Source organism: Cricetulus griseus, chromosome 8 (genome assembly GCF_003668045.3).
Source record: "Cricetulus griseus strain 17A/GY chromosome 8, alternate assembly CriGri-PICRH-1.0, whole genome shotgun sequence".
Classification (NCBI taxonomy): domain Eukaryota; kingdom Metazoa; phylum Chordata; class Mammalia; order Rodentia; family Cricetidae; genus Cricetulus; species Cricetulus griseus.
The window spans coordinates 98181553-98198232 of record NC_048601.1 but is presented as its reverse complement, the minus strand read 5'-3'; the positions used below and the strand labels follow the sequence as shown (position 1 = coordinate 98198232).

At 53.2% G+C, this 16680-nt stretch overlaps 1 protein-coding gene across 2 annotated transcripts in view; it reads right to left on the bottom strand.

The window, feature by feature from the left end:
* Kcnh2 (potassium voltage-gated channel subfamily H member 2) overlaps window positions 1–16680 on the bottom strand; it is a 31253-nt gene that overhangs the window by 8570 nt on the left and 6003 nt on the right. The window contains exons 3-5 of one of the 2 annotated variants that reach the window (XM_027428459.2): window positions 4581–4745; window positions 3281–3730; window positions 2529–2740 (exon numbers count right to left, since the gene is read on the bottom strand). In XM_027428459.2, the coding sequence (XP_027284260.1) occupies window positions 2529–2740; window positions 3281–3730; window positions 4581–4745 (827 nt within the window). Of the gene's footprint in view, window positions 1–792; window positions 901–2528; window positions 2741–3280; window positions 3731–4580; window positions 4746–16680 lie in introns of those variants that run through there. The other variant, XM_027428460.2, reaches the window with a different exon arrangement.

Here is a 16680-nt window from a genome sequence, read left to right as displayed (position 1 = left end):
TGATTTTTCTGTCCCATGGAAGACTGACTCAACCTTGGATCTTCACCTTGGGAGGGAAAACTCTCACCTGTGCCTGTTCCCCAGCAGGGAGAAACACATGAGCCCAAACAGAGGGAGTCGGGGACACCAGTGACAGTGGCAGGGGTGGGATTCTCAGAGTCACCCAGAGCTGCCTCCAGGTTCTAAAGCAGGAGAGCCAGTAGGGCAGAGAGGTGGCTCCTAGGAGGCACTCACCAGCCAAGGGGACAACGGCTCAGGATGCCCTAAAGAGGTGAGCCAATGCCTCGGTTCAGGGCACCCTCATTGCGCATCAAGCAACCTCTGACCCTTACTCGCCTGAGATTCCAGCCTCCAAAACCCCCAAGAGTAAGCCAAGCCTCCGATGCACACCACAAAGTCCCAGAGTGAGGGAACCCCAGCACCTGTGTCAGGTCTAGCTGAGGCCTGATGGTTCCTGGTCTCCCTCCATCTCCCACCAACCTCTCTGGACACCTATCTGCTTCCTCGTATCTCTCCCTTCCCTTTATATTATGAACTAGAAGACTGTGGGCCACAGAAGCCATAGGAAAGGGGTTGCCAAGACGAGGGAAACCCTGGGAACCTAGCCAGCAGCCAAGAAGGAGAGCAATAAGGAGCTCGGCGGTGGGCCACACTGAAGAACACAGGGCTCCCCATCTGTCCTGCTTCTCAGAAGCCCTCACCCCAACCGCAGCCAGGTCCCTCGGGGCCACACCCCACCTGCCTCAGTGTCCCAGCCCAAGAAAAGGATAGGGTGCTGAGGGGATCACCTACCTCCTGGGCCACCAGGCTGGAGATGCGCACTGCCCGCCTCACCCGGCCTTTCTGGGCCCTGGGCTGCAGAGCCCCTGTCCTGCTCTCCTTCCCTGTTGGGACCGCCATGGAGGACTTGTCTCCCCCAGCCTGATTGCCCCAGGGCCCCAGGGCCCGGCCAGAGCCTCACTTGAGCCCCAGCAGCAGTCCCAGCCCAGGCTGCCAGCCCAAGGTTGGCCGACTGGCAGCCAGGACCGCCTCTGGCATGGAGCCAGAATGGCTGGCCTGGGCCCAGGGGCTGGGGTCACCTGAGCAGTAAGTATGGACAGCTGCCTGCTTGGCTCTTGCTGCACATGGCCCCTTGGTGTGGGCCCCCCACTACTAGGGTGCTGTGCTCTGCCCGCCTGCCGCCAGCCCAGCAGCCGCGGTGGGAACCGCAGCTCCTCTGCCGGCCGGCCCCTCCTCCTTTCAGGTTCCCACCCCCACTCCGCCACCCTGCCCCACCCCCACGCCCAGCCCGTGCCCGCCCTCTGCCCCGTGCCAGGCCAGCGCCCCCTCCCTCGCAGCCCGCTCTAGGCTCCTGCTGCAGCCGCTCCCGCAGCCCTAGCCCCTCCCCCTCCACCCGGCAGCCTGGCCTGTCACCGCAGATTAATGGTCTCCCCAACACCCCCGCCCCGCCAGTCCAGTGCTGAGCCAGCCACAGTCAGGCAGAGACACCCAGAGATGGAGAGATGCCAGGTGACTGGCAGGGGCACCACACGCAGTCATATAGAGACCCACACACCGTAGGCTCTTGCACTTAAGAGTCCAGGAACAGGGCCGATCCCAGGCACCCAGGTGGGAAGACAGAGGTAGGAACCAGAGAGGGAGAAGGTTGAGCCAGACAAAGGCTACGGGGTGAGATTGTTCTGGAGACAAGGCAAAGGGGCTGGAGACCTGGCATGAACCCAGAGAGCCAGAGGCATGGGAATACAGCCAGAAGGCTGGCCAAGGGAGCCCAGAGCTGGGCAGCTCCCTCACAGGGCAGCTGCAGCAGGAAGCACAGATTAGAACAACGGTCCCCTCCTCTCCTGGGGTTCTCACAGCTGAGACCTCACTACTACCAAGATGGAAAGGAGCAGCTGTGCTTGTGGCAGTGGAGATGCTAGGACGGACAAGAGCAGAGGAGCCCTAACGCACAGAAATCAAAAGCTGGATACCAGGACTTGATCTCTTGACAGTTTTACACCCATCACCAGCACCCCTGCCCATCACAAGAAAGAAGTCCTACTCCCCAACACCAGGGGGGACATGGAAGGCACCCCTAGGTCACCTGGTATACTACCTTGGCCTACAAGAATCAAGGCCTTCCTGACTTTGGCTTTTGTGGTCTTTTCTAGCTGAGGCCTTCTCCTGTTGCCCAGTAACCCCCGCAAACACACCCTTCCCATCTCTGGCTGCCTTCTCTCACCCACCATGGCCTCCGCAGTGCCCTGGTTTCACCTTGTATCCTAGAGTCACACACCCCATCCACTGGCCATCCACACCCGCCCGCCCTAAAAGCATCCTTCCTCCCTCCCTCCCTCTCCCCCTCTCCCTCTCTCTCTCTCTCTCCTCAAACTCTTCCTTCATGTACCCCAGTTCAGGCGTTTCCCCCCCCCAGCCCCAGAACAGCCTTGCCTCAGCCCTTCAGCGTCCATGCTGACCACAACCTTGGCCCTGCTCACCAACTCCAACTCCTCCAAGATGAGCAGAGAACCATGCACTTGGACACCTACCTGGGTGACCTTCTCGGTGACATTGTGGGTCCGCTCTTTTATCTTGGGAGCTATAATTTCCCGGTCACTGGTGGGTGAAGCCAGGAAAGGGTCGCCTTTGAGGTCCACAAAGTTGAGTGTGATTTGGGGGATCTTGCTAATGGTGCGGTATCGCACGAGGTCTGAGTCTGAGGTGGAGTTAAGCAGGCCACTGCGCAGGGGGTGCATGGCCCCTGGGATGGAGAGACAAAGCTTGGTCAGATGGACAGGCCAGGGGCTGGTGGGAAGCCAGGCCACTGACACAAGACTACAACGAGGCCAAACTCTACCTGGGCTAGTAAGCGATGTGGTAGCTCAGGAGACCCACGGAAACACGCCCCCTCTGAGTTTTAAGGAAGCATGCCACCATGAGAGGAGGGCAGGAGAAAGGGGTAGAAAGAACGGATCTGACAGTGTCAGGGGCCTCTAAACCTCTCTTGTCTCTTTCCAGTTCCATGGCCGTCCCTGTTCCAGGGCGTCCTGGGACAGCCAACCCCTTGGGCCAGCAGGGGTTCTGTGAGTGGAAGAATGGGATGGGATGGATGGATATTTAATAGAGTAAAAGGCCACTTAATGAGATTAAATAAGCACTTAATGGGATTTCCATCTCCCAGACTCCCAGGCACCTAAGAGGTAGGAGAGAGAGAGGAAATGGTGGGCCTGGGTCAGGGAAGGCTTGCCAGACAGGCAGGAAGCAAGGGGCTGAGTAGGGTCTCCCAGGCCTGCGCCCTCACCGGTGCTAGCATGACGGGGTGGAGGCGGCAGTGCCCCGGCGCGCATTGCCTCAATGTCATCCGCTGAGGATGCCCGGCGCACACTAGCACAGCTCTCTCGGGAGCGAGTCCGGGCCAGGCTACAGCTGGACCCTGAGGCATCAGGATTGAGGCTTTGAGCTCTTGGTGATGGGTGAGGACCTCGGACGCTGGCCACCGGTGAGGCAGACCCCGGGCCCACCAGAGCACGCCTCTCTTCTGCAGGCCCAAGCCCTGCCACGTGGTTGTCCATGGCAGACACCTCGTCCAGAGCCAGGGACTCACTGCTGGGTGCTACAGGCGCTAGGTCCACATCCACCACCACTGCCCCGGGGGCTCCAGCGCCGCCCATGCCTCCTGTCCGCACCGATGACTCCCTGGCAGTCAGCGCCAACAAGGCAGGCAGCTTCAGGCGGAAAGTCTTGGCTCGCCCTGTGGGGAAAGGGAGGCCTATGGAGCGAGGGTTGACCAAGAAGAGCTGGAGGCCCTGATGGTGGAAGGGCTTCACTCCACTCCACACACAGCACTTGATTCCCCAAACCCAGATGGCTCTATCTAAACTTGTCACCAACTGTCCTTTCCCACCAGAGGAGGGCAGATCCCATGGACTGTCCATGACTCCACAACTGCACTGCTTGGGACAGGAACACATTCAGAGATTGATGTTTGCCTGGAGTGGGCCACTAAAGGGCCTACAGTAAATGGGCAGTGATGCCAACATGTCTCTCCCATACCCTGCCACCTATCAGCCGGCATCCATAGGGCTAATGTCACTAAAACCCAAGAGGTGAGTTTCGTTGTTTTAATTAAACCCCAAAAATGCCACCTGGGGAAAGCAGAGGATCTGGACCTTTGGGATAACTAGGGGGAATCTTACAGCCAAGGCCAGCATGTCTTCCCATCCTCTCCTCCATTAACCTCCGCTCTTGGGACTTGGCCAGACCACAGATGAGCTGAGTCCGTGAGACAGAGCTTTCAAATGAGCCCATGGCTAGTGCTGCTTGAGCAAGCTCTCATTATTCCTCCAGGGTGTTGGGTGGGACCCAGGAGACAAGGCTAAAAAACATGTGTTCTGCCTGAAGGACCTGTGACCTGGGGCCCTGCTGCTGCTCAGGTGTCTGTCCGTCTTGGTCCAGGTGGGACTGACCAGGTCTCTCCTTGTTGCTCCTGGCGCCCGCACATGTGCATAACCCTCCCCTTCCAGCAGAACAAGGGTCATGGGCAGCTCAGGGAAACAAGACCATACACTCCTGAGCTGACTCGGGAGCTTGGCTGCACTTACCAGAGGCCAGCCAGCCGGCTGGGGCGCCCCTGTGATTGGAGTCGCGAGCTGGGGACCCCACCATGTCCTTTTCCATCACGACCTCAAAGTTGAGGATGAACATGATGACGGCTCCGTCCTCATTCTTCACGGGCACCACGTCCACCAGACACAGGAAGCAGCTCCCTGCAGAGTAGGGAGGTCAGGGCCGTGGCGACACTGGGTCCTCCTCCCCGCATGGGTAGGGCACAAAGGAAGGACCTCTGAACCCAGCAGAGCCCGTCAACCTCTACCGCACCCCCACAGCCCACACATGCAATTCCTGACCCAGCCTGGTCCTGCACCTGGCTGTCTGAGCGAGACTGCCGAGTCAGTCTGCATTTCTTCCCTGACTCTATACGTTCAGCTCACCGCCCATCTCATTTCTTAGCCCTCTCTCTCTCTGTTCACCTTCTCTCTCCGTTGTGACCTTTCTTCCTCCACGTTTGCATCTATAACCCCACCTTTTCAATGTGCCCTTGCTTTTCCCTCCTTCAAGGGCCATGACTCCATGGTTTAGTACAGAATCTCTGAGCTCCAGCCCCAGCGCGGCTGCTAAATGATATATACATTTTTTAAAACATCCCTGTGCCTCATTTCCCTCACCTACAGAATGGAACAATAGTTACTCTTAAACTTGTATGAGCCAGTCTGGCATGTGAACAGGTTGGTTACTGTATCCACCTTGCCTCTGTTCTCTTTAGGTTAGTTCCTAGACATTGTGTAGATCCACAAGATGAGAAGGCAACTTAAAATCAAGAGTTTCAGAAACTTTGCAGCATTTTGGGACTGCCACAGTTTCCAAGTCTTCTGCCCTGTGGAAGCACTGGACTGAGATATGGCAGAGTCTGAGAAACACTGATATGAGATCTTTCTTCACCCTCTGCTTGACGACTCCTCTCCTTCCCCCAGAGTCCCTGGAGCAGGGCAGACCAGCCTTCCAGGTCCCTTGGGTTCTCTGAGGAACACACAGTCCAGTGCCCTCCATGGTGATTTCTGAACTGAGGTGGACTCAGAGTGAGTGCCCCTGACAGGGCCAAGCTAAGAATCCCACCTGCAGGAAGTCCTCCTTGATGAGTCAGAAGGGCACAATGACATCCTGGCCCTCTCACAGGGACCCAGACAGGCTGTTATCTCCTGTCTATCATCACCCAAGCTTCCCTCTGCTCATCTAGCTTCTCTGCCTCCCAACGGTCACATCCATTCTGAAGGGTCCAACACCTAGAATAACTAACATGCCCTGGAAGCCAGAGATGGACTGTGGTGGCAGTGGCACAGCCATCGTGGCAGGGAAAAGAAGAAGAAAGAACGAGGTTGGCTATCAAGCCAGCCTCTGCCTCCCTCACCTATATGCCCAGGAGCCTCTCTGGGCTGGCTTCTCTGCTCTCTATCCCTCCCATTACCCTGATCCCTGGCCCAGGTGTGCAGGAGGGGTGGTGACCAGAGTCAAGGGAAGAATGGAACCTGGAACTCACTTGATGCCTGTCAGCCTGTATGAGGGGTGAGAACTAAAGCTGTGGCTAAGCCTGCCAGCTGTGAAAGGCCAGGTTCTTGGAGACACTGGCCAACCATAGTGCAGAATGCTGGGTAGGTGACTGAGACCACAGCAGACAAGTGATTCTGGCAGCTGTGGATTCTCCAGTGAAATGAGAGCCTCCAAAACCCACTCACAGAAACGGGTACAGAGGTGAGGGTGAGACCCAGGAGGAGCCCCTCAAGAGCTCTCTGCCCCACCCAAGACCACTACACTCACCATAGCCAGGACCCTCGTGCCCCTACCCGAAGCCCTGAGCTCAGGAGCTCTGCCTGGGTGTCCCTTTAGCAGCTGCTCTTGTCCCCTGACCTCCAGCCCCTGACACACAGCTGTGTTGTTGAAGCTGCATGGGGGTGGGGGGGCCTGGGCCCAGCTGGAGGCTGTTTGGCACCCAGACAGACAGCCTGGAGTTTATGCCCTAATATGGTGATGGCCGGCAGCGGTCTGAGCAGGCCTCCTTGGACTATGGAGAGGCAGGAGACCAAGATACCATGGCCTGGGAGACCCCAGCACCTACCCCCAAGAGTCCCAGAGATCTAGGCTCCAAGCCACTATGCTTGCCGGGACATGTATCAAAGAAGCTGGATCTAGAACCAGGATGGATCTGGCTCTTCCAGATGACTTAGGGGCTCTGTCCCTAAAAGAGGCCAAGAAATTCTAACCTGGAGTCTTCAGCACTCCATCCCCACTTCAGCCAGACTAGTCAGGAAGAGAAACTGCACAGCCTTCTTCTCAGATGCTACTTCAGACCATAGCGTCTCAGATGGTGACCCCAGGTCCCTGAATCTCAAAACAATTGTTTTTAATTCTCCCAGCAAGAAACTTCAAGATATGTCCCCTCTCACAGGACAGGCCTGCTTCCCACCTCCAGACACAGACACAGAACCCTGACACTCCTCCTTTGTTAACATTCAAGGAATTTTTCTTTTCAAATATCCTGTCAAAGGCCTGATTGCTCCAAAAATGTGACACCCCCCACCCCCAGCCCTATCTGATCACTGAGGGAAACAGAGATTGGGGGTACATTCATGGAAACAAAGAAAGCTGAAAACTAAGCATGCCCTGGGCTCTTCTCACGTGCCAAGTCTTATACGACCTACATATCTCCAACCCAACTCTTTGGCCAGGCCTCCCATAGGACCCCATCCTGTAGTTGGCTAGACATATGGAGGAAGTTCCTGAGGGTAAGAGAAGGCTAGCCAGGTTGGGGACAGGTCCCACAGGTGGTCCACAGATAGCCTGTGGTCAGCTTAGGCAGTCAGCTTCCCAGCAGAGAAGAAAAGTTGTGAGCAAGTGGCTGGGCTGTCCCCAGGGGGCCTGGGATACTGCCGCCCATCTACCCAGCTTCTACACAGCCTCAGGACCCCAGACACTACTCTGTTCTGCCCTCCCTCCCAGTCTACTTGGGAATCCCACCAGCGAGCGATCCAGCTCATCCAAGGAAGAGGCAGCCTCAAGGCGGCCCCTAGGGCCAGAGCTAGGCAAGGCTGCAGTTCCACCCAGCACCACTCTGTGGCAGGCACTGCCCATATTCAAGAGGCAGACAACTGGGAGCAGTCCAAAAGGATGGGACTAGGGGTGCCAAAAGGGGACAAGAGGGAGTCTAGTCTGTCTCATCCTCTTTCACAAAGAGGAGGTGGCACAAGCTGTGAGCCAGTCACCTTACAAAATGCTTGTCTATCATACAAGGTTGATCACACCTACTCCACAGGGCTGAAGTCTGGATGAAATGACAGGCTTGGAGCCTGGCCTAAGGAGAGCTCTGCATACTCAGAAGAAAGATGAACCTTAGCAATTGGCCCCTGGGATAGTCTGATTTAAATGACTAATAGTGAAACATACCTTTATCCTTCAGGCTCCAGCCAGGCTTTAGGGCCCCCATTTTGGGTGACAAGCCTCCCTGCTCAGTCTATGCCTGTACTTGACCCCTCAGGACAGAAATAAAGACAGGGCTGGCAGGCATGCTAGAAATTATATACCTATAGAAACTGGTAGAGCCTTTTGTCTTGATGACCCAGGCCAGCTAGTCTCCCAGCAGCCTTCAGTGGTCATGCTGCTCACTGTGGGTCACTAAGAGAGGAGGCAATGGAAAGGACCTGGTGCAGCAGGCTCAGCTCATTCTGACAGAAGAAAGTGTCCCATTCAGACTACAAACCCTAGCTCGCTTGCACTTGCATTTGGTGCCAGGTCACACTAAGGGGCCCACTTTGGATTGACATTACCCTGCCTGGTATCCTCACTCACCTAGGTCAGGCACCCATTCTGTGCCACCAAAACCTAATTTCCCAACTATGGGTACCCCTGGTCCAGGACTGCCTTAGCTTAATCTATGGCAGGGTAGGTAAAGGAGGCCTGCAGATGACCTGAGCAGCCTTGGGCAAGTTGGTGAGGTCAGAATCTCACCTGGCACACCTGTTCAGGAGGAGGCTTTGTGGCTTCCCATCACCCCATGGTCTCACTGTGCATGCCAGCACACATGAAGCATTTGGGACAACATGACCAAGATGATGTCCCTTGTACCTACTCTGACTGAACCAGGTGTTCAGTGGGACCCTAATTTGGCATCTGGGAAAGATAGAGAAAGGTAAAACAAACAAAACAGTGGATGTGCCCTGGGAAACAGAGGTATTCTGCCCCAACCATCAGGAGACCTGAACCCTTGCCCTCCTCACATTTGCTGTGTGCCTGCAGACAGACCCACCTCTCTGAGCTTAGGCTCTCTATGGGTGGGTACCACAGGGACAAGTGATTCCTGCTCTGGGTGCCAGATGAAGTGACAGATGGCCTTATAGAAGCATCTGGAGCTGTAATGAGGCAAAGTAGCAGGTCCCTGCAGGGAAGGTGACCTCTAGCACCCTCATCCTGGTCACCTCCCCTGCTCCACTCCAAGCAGGAGGAGCTGTGCCAAAATGAGCCCAAAGTCACACTGAGGGCAGGGAGGCTGAGACTGCAGTTGGCCCTGTCCGCCCCCCAGGCAGAGGCTGTCTCCCTCCGGAGGAGCAGCCCAGGGCTGTGGAGTGTCAGGTTATATTTAGCCTGGTGGTGGCGACAGGAAGATGCAGCAGGAGCTGCTTCTGGCCAAGGGCCACCGTGTCACTAACACCACTCTCACGGACAGCCAGAGGGGCTAGGGAAGGCCAGGGGTACTGCAGACTTAAGGGACAGGATGGGGGAGTCTGAGAGGCCAGCCAGTCAATGAGTTTGTGTCCCCGTGTGACAGCATGTTTATGTGTGTGTACCAGAGACCAATCCTAGGTTTCTGAATCCAGGAACTGAGCTGAGGGTCCTGACAGGCAGGTTTGGAAAGCCACAATCCAGACTCAAAATCTCAAAGGAACATCACTTCCAGGCGCACTTTTCCACCACCCTTGCAACCAGAACCTGCCAATAATCTCTGTGTAGGGCCAGGGCGTCTATGGGCAGCTAACCTCCTGCTAAAAACAACAGCCTATAGCATGTTTAAGCCATCTCCTCAGACTACAACTCCTCAAAAGACAACCTGCACCAAGGAGAGCTCAAGCTGGCTGCGCTCCAGGATCCTAGGGCCATACCACCTCTTGGCTCATAAGTGAGAGTGATACCCTCTGTCTTAAGAAGGTAAGACAAATAAGTCCTTGAGAGAGAACTCAGTGGGTAAAGGTACCTGCCACCAAGTCTGACAACCTGAGTTTGATCCCTGGGGCCCAACATGATGGAAGGAGAGAACTGACTCCTAAAACATACCAACACACACACACACACACACACACACACACACACACACACACACACACTAAGAAGACAGTAAGATGATGTCGCATTAACCTGGGGAAGCTGCCTCCACACACAGCCCCTGCAGCACCCCTCCTGTGACTGACCCTCCCACTTCCTCCCATCCTCATCCCTCCCAGACCCCACCCCAGACGATTTACTGAATCAGCCCACACGGATGCTTCTCTCTGGGAACTCATCCAATACCACACCCTTTGAAGAGGGTACGTCCACTAGCTGGCTTGAGGGGTGAGTATCCCCAACCCTAGTATCCAGACCTGCTGCAGAGAGACTGCCTTCACAGCAGGTGTTGAGTGCATAGCTTTGGGAGGTCTCCTGAGGTTTGGGCCAGTGTGGACCCACCTCTCACCTCCCTTCTAGAGCCAAAGGCACTGGCCACTCTTTCAGTACAGGATCCCCCACCCCATTCCTGCGTGTGAGCAGACAGAGCCACCAAAGGAATTCAGGTGGTTTTTTCCCAAAGCAACATTACATTTGGTCACTAGTTACTGTCAAACAAGATGGTGCTTGGGACCTGAGTGAACCATGTCAGCTGTGTAATTTTTGAGCCTTGCCCCTTTCTGCCCCCTTCACTACGGCCCTGACCCCTATATCTGCAGCTGTCACAGGGCATCAGGGGCACAGATCTGTCACTGTTCATCAGAGGGACAATCCTGGGGTCCCTTCCCTCTTCTGGTGTTCTGTAAATGCCTGCAATTGTCTTCCATCTTGGCTCCCTAAACACCAGTAAGGGCCTGGAGAGCTGTAATAAGGCTCTGCCGTTGATCTCCGAGCAGGCACAGCTGTTTGATCATTAAGTCGAGAGGATGATTCCTCCTGGCTTGCTCTCTCATAGAACACTGTGAAACACCCATAGAAAATACACTTGTCAGTAAAGGTCTCCTGAAATGGAAACATATGACCATGACACAAACAAACATGAAAACTGATACTATGTGCAAGGTACAGAGTCATCTCCCCAGAGAACCAACAAAGTCAACAGACGAACACCAAGAACTAAGACAAGAGCTCCAACAGATGGCACAAAACACACCACTTCAAACAATTAGTAGAGTCAGAAAACAACATGGCATTAGAGTAGTAGTCCACACCTGTTACCCTAGCACTAAAAGTTGGCCTTGGCTTCATACTGAGTTTGAGGCTTCAAAGGGAGGAGCCAGCAAAGGGCTCATGGGTAAAAGCTCTTGCTGTGCAAGTATGATGAGCTGAGTTTGGTCCCCAGAACCAACAGTGGAAAGAGAGCCAACTCCCCAAGTTATCTTCTGGCCTCTACACAAGCACCACCTGTAGTCAAACACAATCACAATCACACGCATAAATAATTTTTTAAAGTCTTTTTCCTTTTTTTCCTTATCTGTGTGTGTGCGTGTGTGTATCCATGTACGTGGATGCACAAGTGCTATGATGTGCGTGCGGAAGTCAGAAGACAGCCTTGTGTATTGTTTTGTCACTGCACACACCAGGCTAGCTGGCTCATGAGCGACCCAGGATCCTTCTGTCTCCACTTTCCATTACCTAAAAGCAGGGGTTACAGTCACAGGCTACTGTGCCCAGCTTTCCTGTGGGTTCTGGAGATTCAAACTCAGGTCCTCACACTTTTCCAGCAAGCTCTTTATCCGCTGAGCCATTTCCCCCAGCCACATAATTTCTTTTTCAGTAACATACCACCTGCCTCCACACTATGGAGCTGCTGAGGATGACCAAGAAAACAAACTTTAGAGAAATAAAGTATATGGAAATGAGGTAGCCCAGGAAGAGGTGGTCCAGGATCTTACTGAAACCTACAAAGCTGTTAATTCTTCTAATTAACCTACAAGACCAAACCTAACTGTGAAGCCACCATGTAGTGCACGCTTGTTATCTGAACATGCAGAAGGCAGAAGCAGGATAGTGAGTTCCAAGCCAGCCTAGGAAGTAGAGAGAGATACTGACTCATAAAATAAAATAAACAAATGAAAGTAAAGAAGAAGGAAAAATCCAGATATGGCTTGCTATTATCCAAACCCATGGGAAGATGAAGCAGTGGGATTGCTACAGCTCAAGACAAGCCTGAGCTACTACATACAGTGAGTCCCAAGCTACAGAATAAGATCTTATCTAATAAATAAACAAACCATTTTTTTAATTTAAAAAGTGGGAGATTTCACCTTTTTGATTACTGAGACCCGTAAACACCATAGTGTGCTTGTTGCTGTTTTACACATGCTGATAAACAAACTGACAGGTATTTAGGGCAGAATGCAATGTTCAGAGGCAGACCGTAGTTACACAGTAAAGCAACCTATGCTAAAGGTGCCCCGCAAAGCAATGGAAAAAAACAGACTGGATGTGTTGGGAAAGTTGGCTCCTTACATGGAAAAAAGTACAACTTGATCCTTACTTGACACTACATCCAGGGAGGGCTCAGGGTGGATCCAACACCCAACTGAGGAAGGTGAGACCAAGTAGCCAGGGGAGAGACGTGGACCTGTGGGGACCTCTCAGCCTTTGCATGGAACCGGCGGGGGGGGGGGGGTCTCGAGTGGAATTTCAAGAGCGCAAACAAAACTAAAAATCAATGATTCATTTTATCCAAATCTTTGTTTTATTAACTGAACAGAGACCAAGAGGGAGAAGGTATTCATAACTCAAACAAGGAATTAACATAGGGAATACATACTGTATTCGTTTGTATTTCTAGAACACACAAGCAACCCTTAGAAATCCACAGGAACAAAAGACGGCAGTCTCATAGAAAGATAAGCAAAGGATACAATCAAGCAATTGACAGAATGAAAGCTCAAACAGATATCAAGCCTAAAAGAGATACTCTGGCCTACAAAAAAAGTCAAAGAAACTCAAATTAAAACAACCAAGTCCACAAAACTGGCAAAATTAGAATGGGAAATGATGCTGAATGTGGCATAGGTGGAAGAGTATGAGAGTCTCCATTCGTAGTCGGACAAGATTGGCAGTTCAGGCACACAGTGGGGCAACAGTTAGCTAAGAACCCCCATATCCTGGATTCCAGCAATTTCACCTCTAGGCATGCAGCCCACAGACACCTCACAGGAGTCTGAAAAGGACTGTGTAAGAGAATGTTCAGTGTGGCATTACCTCTGGTGGCAGAGGTTCTTCCCTGGGACTGTGAGCAAGTAAACCATGCTCCAGGGTGGGGAACCACAGACTGGACACTCAGTGGCAGCCCACCTGCATATAAAGTCATGTTCCTGGGTAAGAAAAGTGAATGGCAGAATACAATACATAGCACAATACTATTTGCATAAATTAAATTCACATGCATCTATCCAGTCAAAATACACATTTGCAAGAACATATGCGAACAGCATATTCATAGGGAGTATATTTGAATGGCTGCCTGTAAGGAGTGTCACGGAACTGAGAAATGACATAAAAGAAAAGGCAGAAAAGAAAATGAAAGAAAAGAGAAAAACACTAACATGAGTATTTGGAGCCTCACTGATTTGAGGAGCTGAGCCTACAGGAACCTAGACAGGGAGAGGAAAGACAGGAAGAAGCAGTGAGGGCCACACAGCAGACAATCTTACTCCCCACAGTGTCAACTGTGACCATGGGTGATGCTGCTGAGTGATAAGCAGACAGCCCTGGCACAGCATGCTGTGTTTGGGGAATGCCCTCCACGGACCATGCAGGGGACAAGTGCTTTGATCCACCTGAGAAACAAAGACCACTGAAGCTCTCAGATTCCAGCCAAATCTAGACCTCCTGAGCTCATCTCTCCCCAGAAGAAGAAACTTATGCAAGGTGGTCCACATAGGGCTCTACAGTAGAGAGAAACTGGGCCAAAGGTCCCATTCAGTCCCCACCTGCTAGGTAAGTCCCTTAGCCTCTGCAAGCGATAGTTTCCCCTCCTGGAAAATGACTGAGAAACTTTTCCAGCAGAAGGTGCAAGGACCACCATTTACACACTATAAAGTGAAGTCACCTGAGCGTACCTAAGTGCTACCAAGAGCCACCAGCTCCCAGCTGACTTTGCCAAAGCTTTGTTCCCCACTCCGGCCTCCTCTCATTCCCTGAGTGAAGAGGCTGAGGCCTGCACTATGATGTCTCCCACGCTGAGCAAAGCAGGATCTATCCCTCTGGCCCCCACCACCTCTTCCACCCTGGATCTCTATCATCCCAAGGTTCTTCACAGAATGCTACACTAAGGCCCAGAGATAAGAAGTGATTTTTCCCAAGGCCACACTGTCCATAATCAAGCTAGAAACTGCCCCCAAATCATCTAACTCCAAGAATAAGGCTTCTGTCACACAGTACTGGTTTGTTCATTTATTCAGCAAAAACATGCAGATATTGAGCTCCTACAATGTGCTAGGCATGTGGATACAAGAAAACAACAAAACAAACATCACTCAGCCTAGTGGGGATGATGAGCACCACAAACTCATCTAGGGACAGACTGAGGTAAATACAAGTAAAGGCAAGATATTGCCCAGCCTGCTGGGTAACTCTAGGCCAGCCTACAAGTGCCCAACCCCAGCACACAGCCCAGAGGTCTTTACAGAGCATCAACAGCCACTGGGACCTTCCTGAGCTGGTACCTAGTCCAGCAACCCTTCCAGCAATTCTCTGACCCTGATCCCAGATTTCCCTACACGTCAAACAGAAAAGTTTGTCATTCCCTCACCCATAGGTCCAAATGCCACTGCTTTCCTGCCTGTACGCAAAGTGGGAGGGTAGGTTTTGGAGGACAGGGGCAATTCTCAGGCCAGCAAATGTTCTCTAGGAGAGGGATGGATGTCCTCAGGGATGCTGAGTAGAAGAAAAGGACTTCCTTAGAATGCTCAGATCACATCGCACAGGAAGCCACCTAAGCTCACCCCATCCCACATCACTGAGCTGGCTCTCCTTCTGTTCCAGTCCCCCTCCCCAGAGCCCAAGGCCACTGTCAACTCTGCTTCCACCTAGACAGCTCTGCACAAATATTTACATAGTTCCTCTGGAGCTTCGGAGACACCACACACAGGAGCAGGAGGCACCCTCCAGATACTGTGCAGACCGAGGGGCTCTGAGGAGACAGCACCACTCTATCCTCATAGACCAGAAGCCCCCAGCAGCCCAGGGCAGCTCACACAGGGCATCTGGGAGAAGTGCTCAGCAGAAACAGACAGCTGGAGGCAGACCCTGCTAGAAACTATCACCTGCCCAAGGCTCCAGACTATACCAGATCCTGACCAGAATGGCAAGAATATCTGTGCTCCCAAGAAGAGAGCACACCTTTAATCCTAGCAGAAGCAGGTGGCTCTCTTTTGAGTTCAAGTCCAGCCTGATTTACATAGTGAGCTCCAGGAGAGCTAGGACTACATAGGGAGTAAAAACAAAAGGGGGCTGGTAAACACTCCAATGGCTTTGGCCTCATGGCAAAAGGCCTAAATTTAAGCCCTTGGCTTCTCCTAGGAAGGCTCCAGGCTGATTTCCATGCACAGAGCACAGAAACAGCTAGGCACTGACCTGTGAACTCTGGCTTCCCCTCAAAACCTCCCCCTTCACAGAGAGCATCTTTTCACCAACTCAGATACCACATGACGTGGGGGGGGGAGTGGGGAGGGTGTCTGAGAGAGGAAAGCCACAGCAGTGGCAGAGAGAACAGGGAAGGCAGGGAAGACATAAAACCAATGGTCTGGGTTATAGCGGGGCAGTGCAATGCCCAGAGGTTGGCAACTGGTACCACCAGGGCCTGCCTGAGCAGCTAGGAACCCGGGGTGCAGCAGTATAGCAAATGTAAAGACAGTGCACTGGGAGCTGGCCTGGACCAAAGGTCCCAACCCCTCCCCCTCAGCATCAGCATCAGCTGTAGCAGTGGGGACCCTCTGACCTTGTTGCCATGGCAACTGGCCTGCAGCTGGAGTGAAGAAGCCAATAGACTCTTCTCCAGAGACACCACACATTTCCACCCACACACAGGCTCATGGGGACACAGGGATACAGAGACAGGGACAGGACAGTCAGAGGTATGTAAGACAGATAAACCCTTTCAGACAAAAGCCTGGGAAATCAGGGGCGAGTAAACAGGACACAGGAGACAGGGAAAGAAGCAAGAAGAAGGCTCCAGGGTGCTGAAGGAACAGAAGAAATAGACAAAAGAGGAAGGAGGCAAAAATGGAAGGGACAGTCAGGCAGGCAGGTCAGAGACAAAGGCAGGGAGGCCTGCGCATGGAGAGGAAGAAATACCAAGAGGATGGGGCACAGGAGGCAGCCAGAGCACTGCAGCAGGGAGGAGAGTCAACAGAGAGATGGCAACAAAGAGCAAAGACAATAGAAGGGACAGAGAAAGAACCATGTCTCCCCTACCCCAGTGTGGCAGTGCAGAGCAAGGTGTGTCCCCAGCCAGCACCTGCTGTCTGAGGTGCTGGAGAAACTCACATCCTGCCAGACCTGCACTACAGGGGTTCTGTTCACAATTCTACTCTGATCCCAGGCCTGACTTAAAGGGCATCAGCATAAGGCCAGTGAACTGGGCACACTCTGTCTCCTCCTCCACCCACACTCCCCCAGTCTAGCTTCCACACCTCTCAACAGCCCCAGCAACTAAATAATGGGGCTGTCTGGCTCCAGACCCTGAGACTGCACAGAGCTGAGTTAGAGGCTCCGACACAGCACAGCTGTCCTTAGTGGCGCCCGCCAGCAAAAGGCCCTGCCTCCTCGCTAGCCATTCCCCCTCCCTGGGGCTACAGGCCAAGGACCTACTCTCCCAGGCTGGCCCAAGCAGACGTCCTGGGAAAGGCTTGAACAAAAACAGGGGGTGGTATTTCTTTT